The 27,546-nt window shown below is 55.0% G+C and overlaps 2 protein-coding genes and 1 long non-coding RNA gene across 3 annotated transcripts in view; 1 reads left to right on the forward strand and 2 right to left on the reverse strand.

Annotated features, from left to right (window-relative positions):
- Window positions 1-6,093: 6,093 nt before the first annotated feature.
- TAMALIN (trafficking regulator and scaffold protein tamalin) lies at window positions 6,094-13,932 on the reverse strand. The gene is made up of 8 exons (XM_086399355.1): window positions 13,578-13,932; window positions 11,497-11,546; window positions 9,852-9,906; window positions 9,643-9,745; window positions 8,421-8,514; window positions 8,256-8,322; window positions 7,825-7,891; window positions 6,094-7,307 (listed from the first exon to the last, which is right to left on the reverse strand). The coding sequence occupies exons 1-8, from the start codon at window positions 13,827-13,829 to the stop codon at window positions 6,808-6,810; spliced, it is 1,188 nt and encodes a 395-aa protein (XP_086255481.1). The 5' UTR covers window positions 13,830-13,932; the 3' UTR covers window positions 6,094-6,807.
- Window positions 12,947-21,902, forward strand: LOC147371569 (uncharacterized). Its single transcript, XR_015163638.1, has 3 exons — window positions 12,947-13,060; window positions 20,559-20,852; window positions 21,641-21,902. It is a non-coding gene; the product is annotated as an uncharacterized LOC147371569 (long non-coding RNA).
- ACVR1B (activin A receptor type 1B) overlaps window positions 21,868-27,546 on the reverse strand; it is a 33,786-nt gene continuing 28,107 nt past the window's right edge. Inside the window, exons 8-9 of the mRNA XM_086399354.1 lie at window positions 26,351-26,481; window positions 21,868-24,972 (exon numbers count right to left, since the gene is read on the reverse strand). Of these exons, the coding sequence (XP_086255480.1) occupies window positions 24,847-24,972; window positions 26,351-26,481 (257 nt within the window). The 3' untranslated portion in view covers window positions 21,868-24,846. The remainder of the gene's footprint in view (window positions 24,973-26,350; window positions 26,482-27,546) is intronic.

Here is a 27,546-nt window from a genome sequence, read left to right on the forward strand (position 1 = left end):
GGGAGTTGGTGACGGACAGAGAGGCCTGGCGTGCTGCGATTCATGTGGTCGCAAAGAGTCGGACACGACTGAGTGACTGAACTGAACTGAACTGAACTGATATGTTTATTATATAAATATACAGTATGCGTGCATGCATGCTAAGTCACTTCAGTCATGTTTGACTCTTTGTGACCCTATGGACTGCAGCCCTCCAGGCTCCTCTGTCCATGGAATTTTCCAGGCAAGAATACTGGAGTGGGTTGCCATGACTTGCTCCAGGGAATCTTCCCCACCCAGAGATCCAACCTGCATCTCCTGTGGGTACTTCATTGCAGACGGATTCTTTCCCCCTGAGCCACCAGGGAAGCCCAAAATATACTATATATAATAAATATATTTAATGCAAATGTGACCATATATATATCATTTTTTTTAAAAGACTGAAAAGCAATGCATCAAAATGTGGTGATCCCAAGGGATGAACTAAGCCCCTCCTTCCAGAAGGCGGGAGAGGACGGCCTTAGCTTTAACAACAACCACACTTCATCTTCAGATGCTCGCTTTCAGTTTACAAAGTGTCTTCTTTCACAGTCCCACGTTTGGACTTCATGACTGCTATTTCACAGGGAAGGAAGCCAAGTCCCAGGGAGGCTATGACTCTGCCTCGGACAAAATGTAACAGAGCTGGATCCAGGACCGACATCTGCATAGTCGGAGTCCTGCAAGGGTCAGGTCAAGGAAAGGAGAGAGATGGCAGAGAAGTCAAGGAAGGTCCAAAAACAGGTGGGATAACGGGCAGTGGAAGGACGCGGCGACAGAGGCGAAGCAATTCCCGGATCTGCCCAGCAGAGGGCAACGCCGCCCCAAACTCCGCAAACCTGCCGGGCCACGCCCCACTCCCGGACAGCCCCTCCCCAGATCCAGAGAGCCCGGAGGTGCGCATGGGGCGCCTTCCCTCGATTCTAAAGGGTCTGTGGGCCTTAGGGTTGGAGAGGCAGCGGGTGCCAGTGGGGCAAGGAATATGGGGAGGACACGCAGGAGAGGTTGTCGGGGAGAGGGCGATGGTGTGGGCGTCCGCGATGAGGTCAAAGGTGCTGGGGAGCCACGCGCCGCGGCGGAGCGAGGGTGGGCGTGGGCGGGGGACGGGGTGCAGCACGTCTGTGGGACTTCCTGAGGCGGCAAGATTTGCTGCTCCGGGGAGGCGGTTACTCACTCGGGCTGTGCCACCTGCTTCCCTCTCAGCTCCCAGCCAAACGCAAACCAGAATCCCCATCTCCACCCCCATTTCAGCTAATGGCGGCTGCACCCCCAAGGCTGGGACCTGCCTCCGCAACTCAGCCCTCAGCCTCTCAGCTTCAGGGTGGAAGTGCCCAACTGACTCCAGTTCGTCACCAAAAGTGGCACTCCAGCCCCCACCCATTGCAACCAAGCCCAGAACTTGAAGGTCGGCTTCCGACAGCTCATGGGGCTGTTCTCCCCAGCACCGCCACTTCTCACCTCCCGCTCCTGACCCCGAATTCTGGTCTAGACATGAACCGCAGCTCGGTCCCCCATCTCCTGTCCGCTCCCCTCCCCCCTGAGCGTTGGCTACACCCAGTCAGCCAGCAGGTCCTGAATACCTGTGTTGTGTCCCTATGCCCCACTCCAGCCAAGGTGGGGACACAGATGTGTCCAGTGGGTTCCCCTTGCTCTCCAAGCGCTTCCAGTTTGTGGGGAGCAGCTACCTTACGCCCCCAAACTTACACCATGAAGTGGAAGGTGGGAGGCCCAGGTCCTCAGCTCCCGGAGGATGACACAGATGACAGGACCTCAGGGGGGCCTGGAGTGCCCTGCAGAGAGGGTAAATTGGTTGAAATCAGTGGAGTTGGATGACTTATAGATTCTGAATTCACCGTTCATTCGTTCAGACATGCCTGCCTCCAGTGTTGTTTGAATGCCTGCTCAGTGCCAGGCCCAGCAAGGGTGTCGAAGAGCTTCAGATGGTTTGTGAGGTTCAAAGAGGGTCCACTTTGTAAGAGCATGAGAGCAGGCCTGAGCAGGTGGGCTCTAAGGTGGAGAGCTGCCTTCAGGGCATCTTGACTGTGGGGAGAACCCTACCTCTGCCCCATTGCCTTTGGGGAGTTCTGGGCTGAGAGGTGCAGTGTTCTGAGATCACCACCAGGGGTCAGGCACACCTGCTCTGTTCTCCAGCATCTGTTTCATCTATTTTATTCTAGGAGGAACCTTCCTGGCCCCTTTCTTTTCTCTCTCACTTCTCTCGATCCATCACTCCCTCCTTTAGGTCATCCCCTCCAGCCTTCAGTGCAGGATCAGGCAGCCTCCCAGCGTGACAGCCTGACATTTTTCCTGACACTCGAAGAGTCCCCCAACCTTTCTCACTTCCCCAGGTTCATGAGTGAGTAATGAACTGGTGAGAAGTGTCATCTACTGTCTCACCTTTCCCCTCCTGCTCAAGTTCAGCTCAAGTTCTCTGGTTTTGTCTCCAGAGAAAACAGGAGTGTTTATGGGTGCCCTCCTTCTGACAATTTTTCTTATGTCTGTCCACAAAACTCTTCTCTAAGCCCCAGTTCCTTTTGTGACTCCTAGAACCCAGTCCCTAGAGCCCCTCTGCCCCCCTTACTCTAGGACAGCACCCAAATCCATGGAACCTTGATCCCTGGTCCTGATGTCCTCCTCCCTTTGCTGTCTGGCACACCTCAGCTCCTGCTCTCTCAGATTCCACCTTTCATTTACCCTCCATGCTCCCACCTTGCTCCCCATAAGTGAATCCCACAGCTCTGGAGGTTCAATTCCTCAAAAGGGTTCCTTGCCACCTTGACCCCATCCTCACACTCCTTCCTCCAGAAAACATCCCTCTCTCCAGTCTAGGCTCAAGAGATAGATGGATCTGAGAGAATGCAGGCTCAGGCAGGTACCAGCTGGGCTACGTTATCCTCTCTAATCCTCAGTTTTCTTTATCTGGAGAATGGGCTGTCACATATGCTGTGAGGCCTGAGTAAGGTGATGGATGTGGACATGCTTAGCACAATGCTGGTTCCTAGGTGATGCTCTGGGAGACAGACTCCTGTCCTTTCCTTCAGGACTGCTGACACCCTCACTGTCCCCCAGCTGCAGCCTTGTAGGGCAGGGACCTGCCCTTGTCTCTATGCGCTGGATGCTTCTGCTCCCCCTACCACCCCTGGGCAGAGCTCTGGCCTGGGAAGAGGGGGATGAACCAGGGGACTCGGGGGCACACAGCCCCCATACTGAGGGGATCGGGCAGATGAGAGCTCTGTGAGGACCTCAGATCTGAACTCCATCTGCAAGGCTATGTCCTCAGGCTACCATCCAGGAGGCCTGGAGTGGCATCCACTCTCTTCCTCCTTGGAATTATTAGGGGCCCCTCCTGGCCTGGGGAGGAGGGGCTCCTGCAGAGTCCCCTGAGGCTTTGAGAGGACCAGAAGGCTGGTGGGAGGTAAAGGAGGGGAGGCAGGGCAGGGGGGGATACCGGCCACACAGTATTCCTAGCCTCTTCTTTCCCATCCACCCCCACCCCTCCACCAAACACGATCCCTGGGTTAATTTTTAGCATCGCAGCTAGCACATTAGTCACTCCCTGTCACCCACCTACACGGCAGGAGGCTGCTGTGCTGGCGCCGTCATGCCATCAGCTGAGAGGTGGGATCCAGCCCCGCCCTGGGCACCTCCTCAGCCTCCTCGGGGTGCACACAGCCAGCCAGGAGCCCCCTTCGGCCTGGGTGAGGGGGACTGACATCACTGCCAATGCTAGCTGCCGGGTGGGGGAGGGGGAGCAGGCTGGTAGGAGAGGGGCTGGGAATCTGTTCTGGGAGGAGAAAGTCAGGGAGGCCCTGGCAGCCCCCCAACACCAGGAAGATGCTAGGCGATGCCCAGGCAGCTGGGCTCCTGGCAGCCTGGGGCTCTGGGAACAAAGGTGTGAGAGGGCCCCTCCTCTAGACCTGAGCCCTGGGAGCAGCTGTTTGTCATCACAGCAGAGCAGCTGTTCAAACAGGGAGCTTGGGGAAGCTCCATTTTCTTAATCAAATGTCCTCCCTCCCCAGGACCAGGGAGGGCAGGGTGGCCAGGAGCAGGTGTCCCTGGCTGGAGCCAACACCCAGCCCCAAAGGGATTTGGCGAAAGGGGTCCAGAGATGCCAGCTACAGATGGAGCAGGGGAGGGGCCTCCCCACCCCACCCTCCAGGACTGAAAGGTGCGGAGGTGGTGGTCACCCCTGTGCAGGGTTGGTCCCGAGGGGACGTTCTCGTGTATTGAGCAGCTGCTGTGTGCCAGGCTGTGTTAGGCCCTGAAGGTACAGTGTAACAATTGAGTTTTCCTGCCTTAAAAAGGCAAAAGGCAGATACAATGGATGTCAGTATAATTACCAATTGAGAGTAAGTGCTATAAAGAAAAAAAAAATAGAGGTCTCAAGATAAATAATAATGGGGACAGGGAACTACTTTCAATCAGATCAGGGAAATCTCTTCTCCTCAAGGAGGTGATATTTAAGAGATCTGAGGTTGGAGGCATCAATCTTGCAAAGACTCTTCCAGGCAGAGGGAACAGTATGGGCAAAGGCCCGAGGTAGGAAAGAGCTTGGCATATTTGAGAATAGAACCAGAAAGAGCAGTGTGGCTTAAATATGATAAGTGACATAGAGGGAGAAACAATTTGAGCTTGAAAAGGGCCCAGTTCCAAGACAGCCTCATGCAGGGCATCCCAGTACAGTTGCAGAGGTTGTGCACTGCACAGAGGCTCACAGTTGCCAAACTGTTGGCCTGTGTGGCTGCTGTCAACCCACAGGAAGGGATGCCTTCTCCTAATTTGTCTTCCCAGAGGGACAACATGTTATGGAGTTTGAGTTTTGGACAACATGATAAAGAGTTTGGATTTTTTTTTAATTCCAGGGAAAGCCATAATGGGTTTTAAGCAGAGAAGGGTTGTGACCCAATTTCCTTTTTGGAAAGATCACCCCAACTGCTGTGTAAAGGGATGGTCCAAGGGTAAGAGAGGAAGCAGGGAGCCCCTTCAGGAAGCAAGTGCCACGGGGCAGGAAGGAGAGTATAGGAGGTGGCCTGCCTGGGGGAGGGTGCTACTTAGACCTCTCAAGGGCACCCCTTGTATGATGGTTACTGCCAGGGAGGAACACTAGCACAGGAGCCTCGAGCCTTGGGCCCTACTCTGCCACTTACTTGTGACCCTAGACAGCTCACTTGCCCTGGGTCACCTCAAAGAAGATGGTGATCACCTTTTGCAGACGCTTTGAGCACACACTGTGTTTATTGAGGTTCTATTATGTGTTCATGTTGGGCATGAAATAAAGCAGTGAATAAGACAGGAGAGGCCCGAGTCTGCTCTCAAAGAGTGTTCATCCTGTGGGGAAGGGAGCCAGGCAAAAACCCAAACCCATCCAAGTCAAGACAGTTTCAGATGGGGATGAGTAATATGATGCAAATAAAACAAGGCTCGGCCATATTTTAGACCAAATGGGAGGGCCCTGGGGAGGCCATGCTGAATACCAAAGGAGCCAACTGTGGACAGAGCAAGTGCAGAGACACTGAGGGCTGGACGCCTGAAGTGCCCCATGGGCAAGGTGGCCAGAGCAGGGAGCGAGAGGGGAGGAAGAAGACGAGGCAGGCAGGGGTCAGATGCGCCTGCGTAGGGATTAGAATCTTATCCTGGGAGTGACGGGACACCTTTGAGGAGTTGTAGAACGAGTGACCCGTGATTTGGCCTGTCACAGGCTGGGGGGATGATGGCTAGGGACTCCTATGCAGGAGGCCCCAGATTCCTAGGAGAGAGCACGCCAAACAGCTGTTTACGCAAGGCTAGGTTTAGAGGAACCTCTACTCCAGCTGCTGTGGTATTTGGGGAGGGGGGGGTTCTAGATGCATTAAACAAGAGGCCCAAGTTCTGAAGCAGTGTGGGGCCTCTAGTTCAGGCCCATACATGTAAGTCAGAATCCCCTAGTCTATTTCCCTGGCTGCAGGCTCCAAGCAAATAAGATGTAAAATATAGTGTGCGTGTCTGTGTGTGTGTGTTGAAGGGCGGAGTGGTGGAGTCAGAGCTTGCCGGAGCCCAATCCTCCCCCTCAGGCAGTTACCACACTGACACAGATGCAAAAAACCGTCCATTTTATACAGTTTGTGGTTCAGAAGCAACAATATGCAAATGGTGGAACAGTCTGTACTGCCCTCACCCCACCCGGATGTGCCCATTCCTATCTCCCAAGGGCAGAGGACCCAGGACCCCTGCCCAGTAGGACCCCACTTAGTTACAGGCCCCTAGGGGGGCCAAGCCCTTAAGGGTCAAGGCTGAGAGGGAGGGAGACCAGCACCTTGGGCCCCCTCAAGTGCCCACTGGATAACTGGAACTGTGTCTGTGTGGGGTGGGTAGGGGAACGACCGGGCGGAGGCCATTTCTCCCCATGGCCAAGGGTGGGGAGCAAGTAAAGCTGAGGAGAGGGCTTCGTGGGACAGGGTCCCCCTACCTGGAGGAGGAGTTTTCCTGGACACCCCACAAGGCACTACTGACCCAGATGTAGGATGGCACGTCCCATTTTTGGCCCCCGAACCTCTCCCAACCCCGAACTCTCTGGTTCTCCTGTGCCCACCTCCCACTGTAGTTTGGGGGAGGACAACTAAAGAGGCCTGGGGCTGGGTTCACCACTCTGCAGAGACTTGCCAGGACCAGCTGGGGTTGCCAAGGACCCTCTTCGGCTACTCTGGGCTCTTGGAGTCCCCGTGGCGGCCAAACGACCGCCCCCGCCCCCTTTTTGCACTGGCTGGAAAGAATAAATAAATAAATACGTTCCCCCGCCCGCCCCCGCCCCTACAGCTGGCTCTCCTCCTCCTCCAGGGAGCGATTGAGTCCGGGGATGAACTTGAGCAGCCGCCGGCGGAAGCTGCGGTACTTGGTTTTGCGCAGGCCGGGGCCACACAGGGCCTGCTCGCGAGCCTCAGTCCAGAGCGCGCTGGGCGCGCCGCCGCCGCCGCCCCCGGGGCCCGCGCACCGCACGCTGGCGCTGCGGCTCAGCATCGCCCGGGACCCCGGGGCCGAAGCGTCCGCCGCGCCCGGTCCCGGCAGGCGCGCGAGGGGCGGCGGCGGCGGCGGCGGCGGGGGCGCAGGCGGCTCAGCGCCCCCGAAGAAGCACGTGTGATAGACTGCATCGTCTGAGTCGCCCCCGGTCCGCCGCGCTCCCCCGCGGGAGCCTCCCGGGGCGGCCAGCAGAGGCCCGAAGGGCAGCGAGCCCGGGAGCAGGCCCGCGCCGTACAGGCAGGAGCGCACCGACTCCAGCGTGTCATAGATGCTCGGGTCCTTCACCACGAGACCTGGGGGCAGAAGACACGGGGCGGAGGGGGGGCCGGGGGGCAGACGTCAGAGGACACGGGTAGGGGACCTTCGCTCCTTCCTGATGACCATCATTGTGGCCCTTGGGCAAGTCAAAACTTTGAACCCTACTTCCCCGGTCTGTAAAACACGAATTATACACTCAGATCCTTATGAGGGTCGCGTGCTGCAATTCATGGGGTCGCAAAGAGTTGGACACGACTGAGCGACTGAACGGAACTGAACTGTGACACAAGAGTCAGGAAAGGGGCCTGAAACAAGCTTTTGGAGCCTTGGTGTTCCCACCTGTAAAATGGAGATGGTTCTGTGTAGTAATTTCCTTCTGGGCACTATTGTGAGAATGAAAATATGTGGGCATCAGCCCAGGGCAGCATTGTACCCAGATTAGTAGTTCAGCAAAACTTGGAAGGGGAAGTAACGGACTAGTTCCTAGGGGGAAGCAGGTATGGGGGTATAGATGGGGGCACAAGTGACCCTTCCCAACACTGATCTACTCACCATGCACCAGCCGCTGCTCCTGCACCATCAGAGACCTGTATTCTCCCCACTTCTCATACAGGGTTTGCTGCAAGAGACACACCCACCTGTCAGGAGTCAGCAAGAAACTAACCAGGGTGGCTACAGACTGAGGGATCGGGGAGTACAGAAGAAACCTTAAGGTTAAAAGGAGGTCAGGCAGATAAACGACCCCCCAAAAAGAGTAGGAGGATTCCTCTGGTGGTTCAGTGATTAAGACTCTGTGTTCCCAGAGAGGGAACTAAGCCTCCCATGCCATAACTAAAGATCCTGCGTGCCACAGTGAATATCCCACATGCCACAACTAAGACCCAGCACAACCAGGAAAAACAAACAAACAAACAGTGGGGCCTGCAGGGGCAGGGGCTTGGGAAGAGGAACCTGGCGGCTGGATGGTTTCCAGGCTGCTTTACCTTCAGGTACTGCAGACGAGCCTCCAGTTCCGCCTTCCTAATTGATGTCCCGTACAGAGTTTCCAGTCTGAGGAGACAGGGGAATCAAAGGATGAGTGGGCCCACAGGGTGGGGAAGAAAGGCTGCGCTCAGGAATCCCCTAGAGACCACAACACCTGGATGTACCTGAGAACGTTGCCAGATGCCTTAATGATGTCGACAATCTCCCGATGTCGGATGCCTTCCACATTCAGGCCGTTGACGCTGGCAATGGTATCCCCTGCCAAGCAGAGAGGGGATCAGCATTTGCTCCACGGGGCGTGTGGAAGAATTTCAGTCCCCTATCTTCACCACAAAGGGTAGGGGTAATAACCCCACAGAACTCTCCTGAGCTTCCTACCCCCACTCATGGTTCTGGGGCAATCTTGTGCAGACCTGGCACCCTAGCATAGGGGCCAGGGCCCTCAAACATCCACATCCTCATCCTCATCTCACTCTCAGGAAGCTCTGTCCCCAAAGGCTGAGCCCTCCCAGCAAGCCTGGGCTTCCCCCAGAGCTGGTTATTTCGGTCCAGCCCACAGGCTGTCACCAGAGAAACCCAGCTGAGACAGGAAGGCAGGAGGGTGAGGAGCACCACGCCGGGAACGTTAACACTGGCCCCCAAGCTTGAGGCCTCAACCTCTGACACCCTAGGCTGCTGCAGAGCCTCCCGACCTCCAGCAGAGCAGACCACCCTCTCTTAGGACCCACTGCCCAATTGGAAAAGGAGGGGTGGACCCCTGTGGTGGCTACCAAGGGGATGAGAAACCATCTTGCAAAGCTGGTTTTCATTCACCAGCTACCAGAGGCTGCTGGTGAATGGGCAAGGAGATGAAGGCTTCCAGAAAGAAAATGGGTATAGAATTGGAGGGGGGGTGGCGAGGGTGCTCAGTTCGTGCAGTCTCAGGCTGCCCCTTCCGGGACTTGGGGCTCTAGATTTGGCCAGTCCCAAAGGTCTCCTACTGGCAGCACCATGTCCTTGTTAGAGGAAGTATCATAAGTACCCCAGTACTGGGCCAGGTTGGAAACACGATGGACTTGCTCTCTCGATGACTCCTGCCCATGCTGGGTTGCCAGATCGCCAGGAGGAGGCAGAATAGCTGTGGCAATATCTGCCATTTCCCAGGCAGGCCCTGGCTTTGTGCCCAGGAAAGCCCCTCACCACACTGATATGAGGACATGTTACTGCCTCCAGTGTTGGGAATATTCAAGATCATACAGTAAATGGTAAATCTACCAACTCATTCTTCTTTCTGGCCTTCTCGAAATAGGAGGAGGAAGGAGAACTGATTGGATTTCTTGCCCCATCTGCTTGGGAATAAGGTCATACTCCCTTCCCAGAGCCCCGTGTCCTGGGCTCAGGCCTCACCTGGTGTGAGCCCCGCCAGCTGGGCAGGGCTGGACTCATGAACCCGGCAGACAAAGGTCACCATCTCCACACGCTGCTCCTCTCGATGGTGAAGGCCATACGTCTGTAACAGGCAAGGGGACCCTCAGCCCAGGGGTGGAGCAGGATCCACCCGTCCCTCAGACCGCCTCCCAACCCTTCCCTCCCTCTGCACCCAGCTTCTCTCCCACCTGGATCTCAAAGCCAAAGGTCTGGTTCTCCTCCTTCTCCAAAGTCAGCACTTTCCTGCAGGAGACACAGGGGCCATCTCATCAAGTCCATCAGGATTAAAGAGGAGCCTGGCAGGCCCATAGTGTGGCCCTCCCCTGATGCCAGAGTCTGCTCTGGAACATCAAGGCAGGGCTCACTGTCTCCAGTGACAAGCCACACTCATCCCCAGCTGTTGGAATGTCCTTCCCCATACTGAAATCAGCTTCATCGAGCCACACAAAATCAATCCACTCGAGTGGGGGACACACTGCAATGGCTAGCCCCCAGAGCCAGTTGAACTAGTTGAGTTTTTCGGCCACACTCCCAGCTTCCTAGTGAGCCCCAGAATACTACTGACTGACTAGCTGAGGCCCCCAATTCGGCCCCAGCCTGGAGCGCTGTCTGCTCCAGAGCCTTGGGGAGAGGGCTGGCCCCACCCCCAGAGGCCAGTCACGAGGCTCAGCCCGGACCCCAGCTGCCCCTCCCAGCTGCGGTGAGGCCAGCCCACCAGATGTGAGGGCTGGGGGGAGGGGAGACTCGAGGCCGCCCCTTCCCGCACTGAAGGCCTGCCCACTGGACACAATGGTCTGGAGCTGCTCCAGATCTTCGTCTGCTGGGGGAGCCCAGAGTTTCCTCTGCCCACTCCCACCCCCTTCCTTCCCGCCCCGCCAGAAGCCGAGCTGAAGCAGCCTCCAAAGTCTCCTTCAAGGCTCTCGGCCTCAGCAAGGCCCTGGAGACCCAGGCCTCTCAGTGCCCAGCCTGACCCACATACCCGCCCCCCAAAAGCTGATCGGCAACTCCCTACCCCAGCGCGAGCTCCTCCCTGCATTGCAGGCAGGCCTTTTCCTCTCTGTGTGTATTTGGGCCGGGGTGGGGGTGGGGGCAGGGTGACTGTGTCTACTCCAGTGCTCCCTGGTTTTCTAAAAGGGTTGGCAAAGTTTTCCTGCAAAGGGTCAGACGGTAAATATTTCAGCTTTTCTTTTCGAGACCTGAATTATTTGACAGCCTCTGTCTTATATTGTTCTTTGTCTTTATTTTTACAACCCTTGAGAAATATCAAAACAACTCTCAGCTCAAGGCCAATCTGGCCAGCAGGCCACAGTCTGCTGATCCATTTTAGAAACCAGGCTCACATCAGGATGGGACACAGGCAGAGTAGGGCTAGTCCTTCTGCCCTCACCCCAGGCCCTTCCTTAGAGGCCACCACCGATGGGACTAGCAGAGCACTGAGGTTTTGGGTGCAGGGCTAGACAGTCGAGCAGCTGGATGCAGCTTGCCATGGTGTGGGTCTTCAGGGTTTGTTGGGCTGGGAAGGCCCAGGGGAGCCCCCCAAACTCCTCCTGCTTCCCCCTTCCCAGATCCAGATTTCTCCAGGGAGGGGTGACTGGCAGGGACTGGGGGTGGTTTAAGGAGCACCTGATGACTCAAAAGTCCCTCCCTCCTTCCTCTGCCACCCCCTTCACACAGCCCACACCCCCACCTGCCCCTCATTCCTGGTGAGGGCACCGTGCTGAAAGGGTGGGAGCACAACTCCCCCTGGGTGGGCTGAGATGCTGTGTCGTGCTGCCCCCTCCCCAGCACTTCATCCTTTGGACCAGGGCAGAGGTGGGGGTAATGGTGACTCACCGCTGCTGTTCAGGACTCTGGCTGAGGTTCTTCCAGCGGAATCCTGAGCCCTGGGTGGGAAGGAGAGTCAGGAAGAAGCAGGTGAGAGGGAGGTGTCCTGGAGCAGATGCTGAGAGCCCTCCTTTGTGGGGTTCCTCGCCTGGGCTCAAGTCCTAGACCCAGCATCTCACTTCCTGTTGCCTATCTGTCCTGTTCCAGCTCCACACCTGCTCTTCTGATGCTGGAGTAACTAACCCTAGAGTGCCACCATCAATATCACTCCACAGCTTTCTCCCTAAGCTTTATCCCCACAACTGGGACCTCGGGAACACAACAATCTCCTGGGCTCCAGATGCATGAACCTCTAAGTCCTGTCCTGGTTCCTAGTCTGGAAGGGGTGGGGGTTTTCATGACTCTAGGTAGAATAGCCTCTGCCCCCAGGGTGCATGTCTGCAGGGGCTCGGCACCCTAGACCCCAAAAGGTGAAGCAGGGGCTCTTCCTAGATATTATTCAGAGAAGGGCAGGGGCCCCTGGGCTTGCCTATCAAGACATTTCAGAGCCACCAAGGCCAGTCAGATCTCTTCTAATTTCTCAGTCACAGAGAGTGACTTGCAGGAGCTGGGGTCAGGGGCCCTGGTCTAGAGGGCTGGAATCTCAGCTTAAGCATGGTAAGGCAGGGGATAGAGGGGCCAAGTCCCCTCCCTCAAACTATGGAGTCCAGCTGCAGGTGGCCAGCTGTGCCCAGCTCCACCTGGGTCTCTCAGCATTGTGATACATGTTGTTGCTTTCTGGGACAAAACAAAAACTTTGATCTCAGACTTGTTAAGTCTCACTACACTCAAGGAGAGAGATGGGAAGGTTTTGTTATTGTTGTTTGGTTGGTTTCATTTGCTTTTTGGTAGGAGGGACGACAGAGCTGAGGGACTCCCTACCTCTTTTGGGTCCTTGAGAAACTAAAGCAGTGTCTTTCCCTCCCTAAATGACTGATGCTTGGAAGAAGCCCGGTTCCAGATCAGCCCTTGCCCCGCGAGCCCCAAACAATCCAGGAGCTTCCTGGTCAGTGCGCTAGTGAACTCTCCCCCCAGGCTACCCCGAGGCCAGGAAGAGAAGGAAGCCCTCCTTCTCTAGAACCTTACAGATGGGCCTCAAGGGTGGGGACAGTTCCCAAACGGGCCAGGGAGGAAGGACTGGGCAGCATAGAGAGACCCCTTTGTCTTTCCACCCGATTTTCATAAAATGCAAATTCTCAACAAGCTGTTCATTGTGTTGGGGGGGGAGCCAGGGGCCAGAGGAAGAGGAGGGGGGGCTGAGCTGGGAAAGGCCACCAGTCCCCTCTCCTTAACCTGGGTCTTGAGTTTCCTTTCTGAGCGCTCGGGTCCCCGTCGGGCCAGAGGAAAAGCCCGGCGGAGGGGGAGACTTCGAGGGCGGGCGCGGCCCGCATCCTTCCTGCCCAGCGGGCGCCCTGCGAACCCTCCCACCGCGTCCGGTCGCCGCTGACGTCCAGGGAGCCGTGGCCTCGCGCCCCGCACCTCAGACGCAGGGTGAGGCGGCCGAGCCCAGGAATTCCGGCGCCCCCTCGGAAGGGTGAGCTTTCGGAGTCGGCGGCCCCGCAGGCACTTCCTCGGCGAGAGTCCCACCCCGGGCCCGCCGACTCTCAACTTGAATCGACTAGCGGCCGGACCCCAGCTCGAGGCCTCTTGCTCCCACGGGAGAAGCCGGGGCGGGGGGATCCTGGGGACCTCAATACTCCTGGACGCGGGGAGGCGGGGCTGGGGCGGGGTGGCGATGGCCAGTTGGGGCGAGGGGAAGGCAACTTGAGGAAGCAGCAGGAAGGAGAGCAGCGAGACGGGGCAGCGGCGCGTGGGGAGTGGAGAGCCGCCCAGCTCGCGAGCGGCGTGGAGCCGGGGATGGGGGAGTTTGCGCCTTCTGAGCAGAGGGGTCGAGGGGACCCAGCAGGATCTGAAGGTGTCCGTGGGGATCAGAGGGCGGGGGAGGAACTGGGGGACTCGGGGACCCCAGGAGTATGGTGTGGGTGGGGATCCTCAGGCGTCCATGGGGACCGGGGGCCGAGGGGGTCCGCGGGAGTTGGGGAGGTACGCACCTTTCGGCGGGGCAGGGTGCCCCCGGACACCGCGAGCGCGCGATACAGCTCGGCGGGGTGGTAGTCCTCCAGCGCTGCGTACAGCTCGTCCCCGGGGGTCCCAGGGCCGGCGGCTGCAGCAGGGGGGCCCGAGGCCGGGGTCGGGGTCGGAGCGGCGGGAGCGGCTTCCGAGTCAGGAGCCCGAGCGGAGGGGTCTGGGGCGGCCGCCGCCTCCTCTTTCTGCTGCAGCTTCCTGAGTCGGCGAAGGGTCATGGCTCCGGCGCCCCTCTCTGGTGGCGCTTTCTCCGGGCGGCGGGGCTGGCGGTGGCTCTAGGATGCCAGCCTGGAGAGTGGTGGGTCGCCTCCCTTTATAGGCTCGGGGAGCGGGGCGGGCTGAAGGGGCGGGCGGGGAGCGGCCTCACGAGGCCTCGCCCCCTACGCGGTTGGCTCCGCCTTCGGGGCGGAGCCCGCTGCTCCGGAGCCCCGCCCACTACTCCTGAGCCTTGCCTAGACCAGGGAAACCCTTGGGGACCTCGAGCTCCCGGCCCTAGGGGGAAAAGCTAGCAGCTGAAAGGAGCGGGGGCGGGGCGGGGGGCGTTGCAGGGCATCCCGGGGCGGACTATGGGTCTCTATGATACCTGAGAGACGGGGAGCCTGTGAAGCGGCTTGTGCACGAGATTTGGCAGTGGAGTGACAGTAAGGAGTCTTTAGAAGGAGGTTTGGAGGCCCAGAGTAAGATTTGAGGAGACCCAGGGGGCAGCAGGAGACTTTAGGCTAGGAGAAGGAGGGGTGAGGTCTCTGGTGCGGAGGAAAAAGATGGCCCTGAAGTAACTGTGTGGAAGCCACTGGGGGATGTAAGGGTCGAGGGTCTCCTCTTTACATAGCTCCCGGAACAGTTGAAAAGAGCTGCCTCTCCTCCCCAGGTCAAGGGAAAAGGGAAGAGAGGGAAACCCAGAGAGTAGTGGACTTAATTCTGGCCCGTCAGCCTCACCTCCTGATGTTGGGGCTCAGGTAATCTTTCTCCAGCAGACAGATGCTTACTGTGGGGCTGACTCATGGCAGGGCATAAGGTGCGCTGAGGGGGTGCTCAGGATTGGGGGTTGGTGCTCAACAATTCTCTGACCCTTCTTGGGGACTACCGCCCCCCCACCCTCGGCTGTGTTGTCTGTGGCGGCCAGCCTACGAGAGTGGTGGGAATAGCCCAGCCGAAGTCTCTGTCGTCAGTGGTACCTGAATCAGAAGTGAGAGGAGGAAGTGGTACGTCAGGCCTGGCGTCTGAAGAGTGGCCAGCCACCACAGGGCGTCAGCACCGCGAGCTGAGGGCTCCACATCTCGTCTGCCACTAAACAGAAGCCAGGAATGCACTGTCCTCATCTGTCCCCTCCTCCAGTGTTCCCGAGTCTGTGTTATGCCTTTATATTAATAGCTGACATTTATGAGGCATTTACCATGTGCTCTGCACACTGTTCTGTGTGTTACATCCATGAATGAACTTGTTTGGTCTTCATAACAATCCTATGAAACAGATACCATTATCATCTCTTATGGAGAAGAAACTGAGGCCCGGAGAGGTTAAGTAACTTGCTCTAGGCCACTCTGTGGCAGAGCTGATTCAAACCTGGGCAGCCTGCAGAGCCTGCAATCTGCCCACTGTGTGATGCAGTCTTCTGCTGTTCTTCATTCACCTTGGGTTGAAGCCCTGCTCCGGGCCAGGTTACAGAGGCTCTTGGTCAGGTAGGGAGTCATGCACCCGCCAGTGCTGTGTTAGATGCATGGCATGCGGAGCACAGAGGGGCTAGGGACCCAGCAACCCGGGAAGGTTAGGAAAGGCTTCTGTCTCCTGTGTCTCTCAGGCCATGGGTCTGTCTCCGTCTTCTTGCTTCCTAGTCTCCTGACTCCGTCTGTCTCCCCCACCCCCAGGCCCCTGGGGCCCCAGCCCCTATAGGAGGTGTGGGTGGGAGGGGGTGTTTCTCCACCCTGCAGTGATTACACAAGTCCAGATGGCAGGATGCTTGTTGGGTGGGGGGCAGGGGTGTATTGGGGACGGCTAGGAGCCAAGTACCAGCTCCCTTAGAGCCTTCCTCTGCCTCCTCCCGCCTTCCCCCTTGGCACCACCAAGTGGCCATCAGCTGAGGGGCCGAGGGGGCGTTGGTGGGGAAACACGGGACTCTATTGTGAAGCAGTAGCACAGATGGACCCCTGGCCCGTCTGCTGCCTCTCCTGACAGACAGCATCTGTGGTGGGGGTGGGGATGGGGAGGCGAGCGAAGGCAGGAGAGGCAATGGTTTCTATTCTCTGCACTCCTTGCCTATCCCTGAAGGGACTCTCAAAAGGGCGTCTTATGAGTGCTTCTGTACTACCACCCCACCTACCCCACAGTGGTACCTAAGGGACACTTCCTTGCCTAAAACCTGGGGGAGCAGATGCCATGGGTGTCACAGCATCGGTGTCTGCAAGCCCTGTTGAGACAGTCCTTCTTCAGACTGACGTGGAGACAGAGCCTTCCCGTCAGCATCCAGGCCAGTCTGCCTCTCCGCGTCCAAGCGAGAGAACAGCCCCGGAGAAGTGAAACTCAAGTTTCTGCCTCTTTCCAGGCAGGGCACTCTGGAGAATCCCAGAGTAAAGGTGGGCCCAGAAGATGCAATTTCTGTCACATTCATTGCATGATTTCCTCAAATCCCAGAAGTTCAGAGCCGAAAAGGGTCTTGTGGTCCTGAGTGGACACCAAGTGAACCAAGCCCTCGTTCAATGGAGGTGGCAAACTGAAGCAGGGAGGGAAAGATGGTGGCAGAACAAGCATTAGAACTCACAAGAGCCCAGCGTCCCTGGCTCTGGAGACTGTTTAATTCAGCTGCTGGTAGCTCCGCCTGAGAGTTCAGAGATCCATGCCTGCTTCCTCCTCCCAATATTCCCAGTTCCTCCAGGGAGGCAATGGGGAGCCCCGGGATGCATACTGTGGGGTAGAGGTGCCCTCTGCTGGCCATGAATCTCTTGGAAAATCTTCAAATCAATCTGGGAAGGGCTGTCGGGCAGGCGCTAGAGCCCCACTTTAAGGACCCCGGCCCAGAGCTCCTCTTCCACCTGAGAAGGACTGTGTTCAGCTGAGACGCCAAGCTCTGCTTTGGTCACCAAGTTCTGGAGTTTCACACCTGTTAGGAAGCTGTATTTGTGATCTAAGCCTGGCTGCAGGTGACATTCCTCAGGGAGAAGGCAGACAGCCGGTGGGCTGCTTCTGTGCAGGAACCTGCACGCGCCAGACAGTACACCGGGCACACAAAACTTTGCCTTTTCCAATCCTCCACCACTTCCTCCTGAGCCTGAGTCTCTAGTGTAGCATCTGCTCCCCTCATCCCATCTTCGGCGGCTCCTTAAGGCTGGGGATGGGGGTGGGGGACACGCTGCACTCTGTCTGCAGCCTCATACTACGACACCTCCCCACCCCATTCTCCTCCCCAAGGAAGCCTCCTGGTAAAAGCAAAGCCCTGTTGCTCTGGCTCCGCAGACATCTGCACTCAATCTGTACCTTATTCCTGAGCAAGTCCCAGGCTTTCAGAAGAATTTCCCAAGCTTTGCATCCTTTCGGTCCAGCTGTCCTGGCTCCTAGCTCTCAGGGTACACAGGGCTTGGTCTGTGGTGGGAGAGCACAGATGTGGGGGCTTGGCCAATGGACGAGGCCTAGGTGAGACCCCTTTTTTGAGGCAAGCCCTTTCCCAGACACCTAACCGTCAACGGTCCCGAGTCCTGTCCTCACCCACCTGCTCAAGCTCTTGGCTGCCATCAAGAGATCCAGGTACTCAGGGCAAAAGCTGCAGAAGCCCAGGCCCCTCTGGTGTCCGAGTCAATGTCAGGGCTCTCCCATGGTCATTTCATCCCAGGACTGGGGCCCCTTTCTGGGTGTTGCCACTGCTTCTGAGTGGGAGGTGGGAGGGCGAGGGCTGGGGACTCAGCTGGCTGTCTGGGAAGGAATGGGGCTGGGCCCCGGGTGCAGGACGCTGAGGGAGGCCTGGGCAGCTGGTGGGCAGCTGACTGGGCAGGGAGCGGTTGTTTTCCTTAATGGCTCCTATTTCCCAACTCTTTCCACAGGCTAGTGTCTGTGTGTGGCACTGGGGTCCAGGGAGGCCCAGCAGCAGGGGCAGGGGGTGAGGGGCAGGTCTGCGAACTGGAGCAAGGCGGATATGGCAGTTTGTTTGTGTTGGATACAGTGGCCTCTGAGTCTAGTCCCAGTCAGAGGCCAGGGACTATCTTGCCTCCTAGGTGGGATGGCAAGATATTAGTATCTCAGGCTTGGACAGGTTAGACTGGCAGAAAAGAGAAAGGGTCAGCTCTCTAGTTTTCCTTACAGCATCCACTTACCACTTTTAGGACAGAGGGCATGTATTATTTTATCCCGCCTCACTTCAGACAGGTACAGATAGCTAGGAAAGAAAACGACACCTTTCAGGGCCCCGGACTTCCCACATCTCCTCCCTCTTGGCAAACACAGCTGCTCTGGTGGTCCATCCCGGCTCCTCCCAGGACAGCTCTGTGCACAAGGCTAAGATTCTCCTGTAGACTCGAACCGAAGTTGGCTCCTCCTCGCTGTCCGCGTCTGACCATGCTTCCAGCCCGTGCGTCCTACCCACTGTCTCTCCCTGTCCTCCAGCGTTTCTTGCTCTACCACTCCAGTAACTGCCTTCTCAAGTCAGTGCTGTGTTCTTCTGCAAACACATCACGTGACTCCGCGGCTCAGAACCCACCGAGGGCTTGGTCCTACATGCGGAACGACAAAGAGGTGTTCACTTATGGGACAACTCCACATAAACATGCTACTGAGAAGAATTTGGAGACCCTGTCGGGACTCAGGAGGGAAAGTGATGGAGATTAGCAGTCTGAGGTGGCTGTCACAGGGAGGTGGTGGCATTGGTGGCCCTAGGGATGCAGTCCTGACTTCTTAGCATATGACAGCTCTAAGAGATTTCCTCTTTGCAGCCTGGCTCCCTTGCTCTAGGATTTTGAACATTTATGGGTGTTTGCTTTTTTTTTTTAATTAATTACTTTTGGCTGGCTGGGTCTTCCTTGCTGTGCCTGGGCTTTCTCTAGTTGCAGCCAGCAGGGGTTACTCTTCCTTGTGTGCGGGCTTCTCTTAGTGGGCTTTGCTGCAGAGCACAGGTGCTAGGGCAGGGGTTCAGTAGTTGTGGCACACAGGCTCAGGTGCCCCATGGCATGTGGAATCTTCTTGGACTAGGGATCGAACCTGTGTCCCCTGGACTGGCAGGCGGATTCTTAACCACTGGACCAGGGAGGTCCCACCTATAGTTCTTGAATGGCGACACACTTTTTGACCAAATCTCCTGTCCCCAGTCAGTAGGCCAATGCCAAACCCCAAACAGACGAGACATCACCTCTCTTGACCCCATCTTCCTGTGTTCCCAGAGTATTATGTGTCTTCCCTTATCATAGCACTTACTTCGCTCCATTGTAATTACCTATTAACTAGTCCATTCCATCTGGTGGGGAGCCCCTGGAGAGCTGGCTTTCGTAGGCACCTCACCTGTGCTCATGACACGCTACACATGGCTCTGTAGTGGGACTTGCTAAAACCTGCCCTCCTGTTCTCTGTATAGATTCTCTCCATCTCAAAGGGCAGGGGCCACAGATTGTTCATCCTTCTGTTCTGCCTACTGCTTTACACACCAAGGTTGTTGAACAAATGCTTCTTACTTAATAATAATGAATTTAGAGCCCAGTCCATCCTGTTGTTCCTTAAACTTTCCTATCCCATTATCCTCCATCCTTGACCTCCAAGGACCATTCCCAGGCGGATCCAGAGCTATCTGCCTTATTCCTTAAATCTGATCCTATCTGGCCATGGGATGCCCAACTCCTCTTGGGATGTGGTGCCAGGAGTTTGGTCAAAGACCAGTCTGGATGTTACTATGAAGTTATGTTCTTAGGTGTGATTAACATTTAAGTCAATAGACTTGCAGTAAAGCAGGTAACCCTGCATAGGGTGGATGGGCTTCACCTAATCAGTTGAAGGGCTTAAAAGATTGCAGTCCCTTGACGAAGAAGAAATTTTGCCTCCAGACTGTCTTCTTTCCTGGCTCTCTAGCCTGTCACCCTGCCCTGTAGATTTCAGACTTGCCAGCCCCACAGTTATGTGAATCAATTCCTTTAAGTATCTATCCATCTATGCTATTAGTTTCATTTCTTGGTGAACCCTAATAAACCATTCCTGTCTTGATCCAAAGCTTTCCCCAGGCCCTCATTACATGTCCCTCCCATGTCCCTGTGTGTCTCTTAAACTTTTGCTATTCTACATCTCATCTTGTTTTGGTTGTATTTAGCAAGCATTTTCTTCAGACTCTAGATCAGAAGACATGGTCTGGTGGGAGGATGGCAGGGACAGAAATTTTAAATGTGGACAACAAAACCCCGAGTCGTATACCATTCAAATGAATTCAGGTCTCCTGTGTCATGGGCCTTACAAAGGTGAAATGTTAGTGACCTTCAAGGGCACATAAGAGGTCCCAGTGTGGTTGTCTTTCTGATTTTCAAAATGATGGAAGTTGAACCTGCAGTTCTTAGCCTAGTGGATTTGGGGTCCATAGTTGGCAAGATGACTCACTACTAATTGGGTTTTGAACTGGGATGAGGTCCACTATAAGCCACTTCACCTTTCCTCTCGACAAACACAAGAATACCTTGCTATTTCTGCAAGGTGCTTGTGCCTTTGCTGTTATTTTGTCCATTAAAGAATTCTGGCCAGGATGCAAGGGAGACTTAATTAGCGGCTAATTTGGGACGTATGCCAAACTTAAAAGCCAACTTCTAGGGGAAAGTTGCTTGATTTTCTCCAGCCCCACGGTCTCAGATGACAGACAATAGAAAACTCTGGGTAACAAGTCAGAATTTTAAAATATTGAGAGGCTGGAGCTATGGGCAAGTTCTATGGTAAAATTTATGGGGTATACACATAACATCCTGCACTTGAGTTCAAAAATACCGATTTCTCACATACAGGATGGAGGAAGGGGGCTGGATTTTACTCAACCCGCGACATGAGGTGCAGTCCTGGCATGTGACCTGAAGGTGTCAGGCAGTCTGGGATTCTCGTCCTAGTCTGTGCTGTCACGTCAACGTCCGGGTGGAGTGCTACGTGCCCTCCGCGGCCCCAGGCTCCAGCCAGGTCCTCGGCGAGCAGCCAGCGTGGGGGAAGGACATGGCGTCACGGAGACAGGATGCGCTGAGGCCGAGGGGCTACAGCCTCTGGCCAGACACCGTGGACCCAAGGTCTTCTCCACCCCCGTGAGCTACGTACGTGGGCAATTTGTCTTCTCTAACCGTCAGTTTCCGAATCCACAGAGGATAATAATGGCCACCTCATGTTGTCTTGAGGATGAAAGCAGTTCATGTATGTATGGCCCATTTTGGCACACTGCCTAGCACACAGTAACTTTTAAATACGTATTTGCTAAATATTAATGGGAGAAGCGCTAAGCTCTGCAAGATTCATGATAACATAACAGCTGCCTTCCAGTATTTTAAGGGACCTTAAATGGAAAAGAGAATTAGTGCTCTGAACCATATGTGGAGAGAACTCACAGGGAGGCTGCCCAGTCCTATGTAAGGAAGAGCTGTCCACTGAGCAGATGGCCGGCAGGTGGAGGCTGTGGTCCTGAGTGTCACGGCATGAGGCTATGGCCACTTGGCGGGGATGCTGTGGGGGAGTCAAGCACGTGATGGGTGGCGGACCTCTGGAGTCCCGTCTAAACTTGAGATTCTATGATTCTAGACTTTTTCTCTTGGGTTCCTTGGCCTAGAGATTTTTAAAGACATTCACAGCCACCCACCCACTGAATATCCCAGAGTAACCACTGTACACTCCCATTTCAAAGTTCCCTAACCCATCCCCAAATTCAGATTTCTATTCCAAGTCACGAGTGGGGAAGCGAAAACTGAGGGCCTAGGCTGCTGTTGAGACTAGGTGGCTGGTGACTTACCAGGATCAAGACCCTCTTTTATATAAACAGAAAACTGCTAAAAGACAAATACAGACAAAGCCCAAGAGAAGGTGTTGAGTTTGTCCTCCACTCCCTCTCCAGGCCAGGCCCTCCCTCTATGAAATGCAGAGGAACAGCCTCAGGAAGACCCCCTGATGCTCCAATCAGGTCCTCTTCAGACGTGAGCTGCTGTAGCAGATGTTAATGAACATCATACCCTGGCAAGTGGGAGGGGAAAGACACTGCCTGAGAGCATCTGCCCAACTCCCCTGACAAAGGCTGGGCAGCCAGTCGGTCTACAGCTGTAAAACAGATGGCACCAGAGAGGCTCTGTGAATAAAACTTTAATAATGTACAGCAGAAATTGGACAGGCTCATTCTTATATTAAAACAAAAGATTTCCTATATTACAACTTATTTACATTTGCATACTGAAGAGGTAAAGTGTCTAAGTGGCTATTTTACAGTCCATTCTAATAAAATGTACAAAAACAAACAGAAGTACCGAGAATGCCGTTCGGGGGCCTTGATGGCGACGTAAGAACGGGCTTGGACTTGGTCTGTGAATCCAAAATCCAGAGGTGCAGGTAGCCCTATGGATCAGGGTTAGCCTCAGGGAGCCAAAACCACAGCTTTAGTTTCTCCCCAACTCTCTAACTCCTAACTCTTGGGTTAAGAGTGGCGGCAGTGGGGCTGGGAGCGTCCCCCCAAAACTGCTCAGTCTTCCCCGGAGGTGGAGGAGGAGTGTGTGGTGAGGACAGCTGGGCCACCTGGGGAGTGGGCTAGTGGCTTGGTAGTCCCTGGGTCGAGGAGTGTCGGCAGATCCCAGAGGCTGGTTGAGGCAGGGAGTGAGGAGTCTGAGTTCCATCAGCTCCCATAACCCGCCAAGCTCTGCCAGAGGGCAGACAACAAGGGGGAAGTGCGTCAGCAGGGGTAGGGAGAGAAGACCCCCTAATGACACAATTGGTATTTAAGGGAAATTAGTCAGTAGCCAGTAAATTGGCCCAAAGGGTGAGGGGAAGATCTCCTTTAACGCAAGGAAAGCACTACACTGGGAAAATAAATAGGAAGGCCAGGGCACTGGGGAGACGGATGGAAGTGGGGGGAGGGCTCCCCCCCTCCTCCACAAGCTTTGGCAGAGAATCGCTGGGCTAGAGGCAGGGATGCACTGAGGCTGCACACACACTGTGCCTCCCCTGGGGGGCAGGAAGGGGGCTCTGGATGAACGCAGTGATGGGAGGTTTCACTGCCTACCACCGGCCTCTTTGGTGGGGGACAGGGGGACATCCTCGCCTCCTTAGTGGTCTTGTATAAGAGCAATCGCTCCAGGCTCAAAAGGCTCAGATCCAACTATGAAAACTTCTGGTCTCAAGATAGGCACCCCCTGACTTGACTGAGTCCCACTGTCAGTGCTCCAAGAGCAGGACCCAAGCCTATCTTGTTCACAGATGCATTTCCCAGCACCCAGCATGGGGCCTGACACCCAGCTGGCACTCAGCGAGTGTTTGCTGAGTGAGTGCCTGGATGAGAAGGTGCAACTTGTGGGTGACGCACAAAAAGCTAGGGCCCCAGTGCAAAACCCACTTTGGGTGGGACTGGGCAGGGAGGCAGGACGCCAGTGAGACCAACCCCCAGGGCAGAGGAACTCTCACAGCTGAGTCGGGGCGGGGGGGAGCAGGCTCAGGTACAAGGACAGATATTTCCAGTGTGATTGAGCTGTGTGCGTCTGATTGAAGCATTTTTTGTGTGTGTGGTTGTTTTTATAGGGATTTCCTTAAAAACAAATGGATTGAGAGGTAATTATCACATAGAGATGGTTTTCCTTTTATAAAAACTTAACAGTATTTAAAAAAAGTTAAAATCCAGACCCTCCCAATAAAATTAAAAAAAAAAAAAAGAAAAAAAAGAAAGAAAACCAAACCACTCCAGTTAAGTTATGGCTTCAAAGTTATTATATACCTAAGATATGCTGACCGAACCACCACCCACAACCGTGCTTCTAGACGTCGTTAAATACTACACTCAGGTTAAATAACAGGTTCAGCTCAGGCTGTTCCCTTTAGTAAAGCCCCTGAAGTGGATGCAAGTCTCACATCTTCCCTCCACCGTGATCGGATAACCCAGTAAAAGACCCATGCAGATGCCTCCCCCCACCCCAGCCTCCCTCCCCAGTCCTCCTCCCCGCTTCCCTTCCCCGCCCTAAACCCACCACCACCGAAAATACACACTGCTGTCTCCAGAATCTGGGATATGAAAGACAGATGTGACATTCCAGTCTGAGTCTCCCCAGGTCTGGGCTGCAAATTCCTCGGCCCCTCCTTAACGCCGCCGAGGATGATGCCCTTAGGCTGGCTCATTTCCCACGGTGGCCGCTGACCACAACACCCCAGGTTTCCGCCGAGATTCTTGCCCTGCCCATCCCACCCTCTTCCCTCTCATTTGGACCCAAAAGCCTCGCCTGCCACGGACAACTGGGCCAGCTTTGGTTCCACAGTCTGAAGTGGAGAAGGAGGGCCAGGCGGCATAGCCTGCTGGGGAGGGGGTACCACTGTGGAGTGGGGGCTCTGGAAGGAGGGGTGGGGAAGGAGCCCACCGGGAGGGGCACCAGGGAAACGAGACGCGGCTCACTACTGAACAGAGGCACCGGCACGCAGACACGGCATGACGACCACAGCCCTGACCTGCACATGCACGAGAAGCTCAAGCAGGCAAGTGCGCACCCACAGACACACACGTACACACACACGTGTAAGGGCGTGGCACAGACCAGGCACAACAGGGGACGCACCTCGGCACATGCACACACGGCGGGACAGACAGGCACCAGCAGTCCCTCCAGGGGGCCTCGCGGGCGGAGAGGAGCCGGAGACCTGGAGCTGCCAGGAGGGGCCATCCTTCTGGTTCCCGGGGCCGCTCGCTGCACTGGGGTTGGTCCCGGGGTAAAGCCCTCAGTGCTGCTCAGCACAGGCCACACTCAGCTCTTCCAGGGCCGCTTGTCGCCACACCAGGCTCCTCGCCGGGGGCACCGGGCTTTGTGGGACATCCCACGACAGCCGGTCCGGGTCACGGCATTGAGTTCTCCATGCCATTCGCTCTCAGAGGCTCCATGCCACTAGGAGGTAAATATCAAAGGTGTCTGTGTCTCAAACCCATCGTGGGAGTGAGCGAGTCTCCCGGGCTCTGTCCCTCTGTGGGCCAAACTCCTGGCCACAGAGGGCTGGGCAGAAACGAGAGGTAGGCCTCCATCTGATGCTCAACACGGCCGCTCGGCTGTAGGTCCCGCGGCCTGGCGGCTGTGGGAGGGGCAGCTAGATCTTCACGTCCTCCTGCACACTGAGCTGGGAGAGGGTCTTCTTGATGCGCAGCGCAGTCAGGCGGGCTGCGCCGTTGGCGTACCAGCACTCCCGCATCATCTTCCCCATCACCCGCAGCGCCTGCACAGAAACGGTGTCACTGGAGCCTGCCCCGCTGTTGCCTGCCTGATCCCCCACCTGCCCTCCTTCTGACCCTGGGGAAATGCCTGCAAGCCCCACTCCCCCTAGGGCTCGCCAGTCCTTAAGGGACAGTCTGGGGAGGGGCCTTTTCCGCAAGCACGGTCTGCCATTCTCCCAAGTCTGGGTGATCTTGCGAGCAAGACCTGCCACAGCCTGTGATCTGAAAACCACTTCTGGAAGGTCCGAGCATCCACACTTATGACTGTTTACTGATGGCTTTCTCAAAGTAGCAAGTGAACCAGGCACAGCAGGGACACCCCCAGCAGGCGCACGCACGCAGCGGTGACCCCACGTTCACCCACAGAGACACAGCAGAGGAGGAAGGGGAGGAGGCAGCCCCCAAAAGAAGGTCTTGACTGTCAGAGGCAGCAGTTTGCAGCCAGGGCCTGGATAACACAGGCGGCCATGCGGACAGGCGAGGGGTGGATCTGGAGAGTCACCGGTGGAGGCTACAGAGCTCCCTGACTGCTGCCCCAGGCCAGTGTTTTCGATTCCTTTCAGCAGTGGGACCTGTTTTGCCAAGCGGAGTCCCAACCCACGAAGAGTCCTGACTGAAGACGGAGTGTGGGGGGCAGCTAGAGACTGGCTCTCTGATTCCCTCACCCTCTGAAGTAAACAGGCCCTGAGGTTCCAAGGAATACTTTGGAAAATGCTGCTCTGTCATGCTCGTCCTTAATGCAGAGCTGCCCTCTAGTGGTGACACGCCTTAAAGCAGAGCCACCAGTGAAAAGAGGGCCCAGGAGCACTAGCTAAGCAAATCCCACGCCCCCAAAGACTCTAGCAGCCCACAACCCCAGGTTTATTAGGAATCTAGAGCATAAATTTGTCCTCGCATCTATTATTTCCACTGAATGTCGTCCCCTTCCCACTTCATCCACCACTAACCCCAAATCCAAACCCTCTGCACCCTCCTCGCTTTCAAGTTTTCAGAAAGCCACCTCCCTCAGACCTGTTTTCTCACTGGGTCCACCTCTCATTTGCTGACCCTCTGTGGATGATGCTTCTGAACTCTTCCATAGAGCTCAGCTCACCCACTATGGCTCCAAAACCATTTTTCTAGTTGGACAGGTCTAACAGCCCCACTCAAGACTTTTTGTCTCTGATCTGTGTCTTGGGACCAAGCCTTTCTTCTTCTAGGTTCCAAAGGGGACCCTACAGTGTCCAAGACAATGGCTTAGTATATAAAGCATGTAATAGTAATATAATAACTTATTACACAGGTAGTAGCCCTGGGGTTGGCCCCAATTTTGGGAAACCCTTCTCTAAGGTAGAGAAATAGGGCAGATAGAAAAGCACAGGAGACAGGGCAGCTTCCTACCTCGTAACTCTGCCACCAGTTGGGGATGTTGGGACGGAGCTTCTGGTCACATACAACCTTCCGCATCTCCTCGATGGAAGGGTCAGAGGGCACTAGGTCATAATATGGCAGCTGATATTCTTCATGGACCCCTAGGAGAAAAGAAAATATCCACCAGAGTTATCAAAAGAAGGAAGGGATTACTCAAAAGCCAGTGACAATACTCATGTCATGATCAGTAAACCCGGCCTCCCACTAAGAGGAACTGGGGACCCTTGGAAAGCTTGGTCAGTGCTAGGTATGGGACAAAAGATACACAGGATTAGCCAGGAACATCTTTTCCATAACAAAAAGCAAGGAAACTATCAAAGACTACTAAGGTCATGTCAGAAAGTACCACCTTGAAAAGCTCCCAACTGGCCAAAGATGAGAATATTTAAGCAATAGTAAGACTTATAACATCAATGGAAACAAATATTTTAGATCATCAGTTCATGATGACACTAAGAAGAAACAAACCAAAACTTCAGTCACCTTTGTAGGATGATAGAGAATAAACTCATTATTTTGAAAAATGGTAAATAAATGGAAAGAATCAAGTGTTTTTCCTGCCTTTCCTTTTCAAATTAAACATCTCTGTAACCAAAGAGACAATAAGGGGAAGTTTCTCTTTAATTAAAAATCTAGCTAATATGAGAAGTTTGACAGAATTGTAATGCTGGCACTTTTCAACCTCTGATAAATCTGAATTTGGACAATGATCAACGATGGCTGTTATCACAAAAAGAGAAATAACCACCATTATATGTGCCTTTAACGGAAGGATTTTTGGGGAAAAATGATTCTAGTCTTTAGATGTAATTCCCATAGGAAATTCACAGAAACGGCAGAATGTATAAACTCCATAAAGAAGCAGTCAGGAAAATCTACACAGGAAAATCTTACAGGACAAAGGACCTGGATTCTCCAACTTTAAAAACTGCAGAAGAAAAAAAAAATGGAGTGGTAAGCTGTACATCATAAGAGACTTAAGAGGTATACCAATCAACTGCAGTGGATAGACATTTATCAAGCTGCTTTTAAAAAAATTAGGAGACAACTGAGGAAATCTCAATACTAACTAATGTTAAATGATATTAAGAACAACTGGGACCTCCCCTGTGGTCCCGTGGTTAAGAATCTGTCCTGCAATGCAGGGGACTTGGGTTCGATCCCTG

This window comes from Bos grunniens, chromosome 5 (assembly GCF_055505025.1).
Source record: "Bos grunniens cultivar Pamir isolate PY7600 chromosome 5, Bosgru_T2T1.0, whole genome shotgun sequence".
Classification (NCBI taxonomy): domain Eukaryota; kingdom Metazoa; phylum Chordata; class Mammalia; order Artiodactyla; family Bovidae; genus Bos; species Bos grunniens.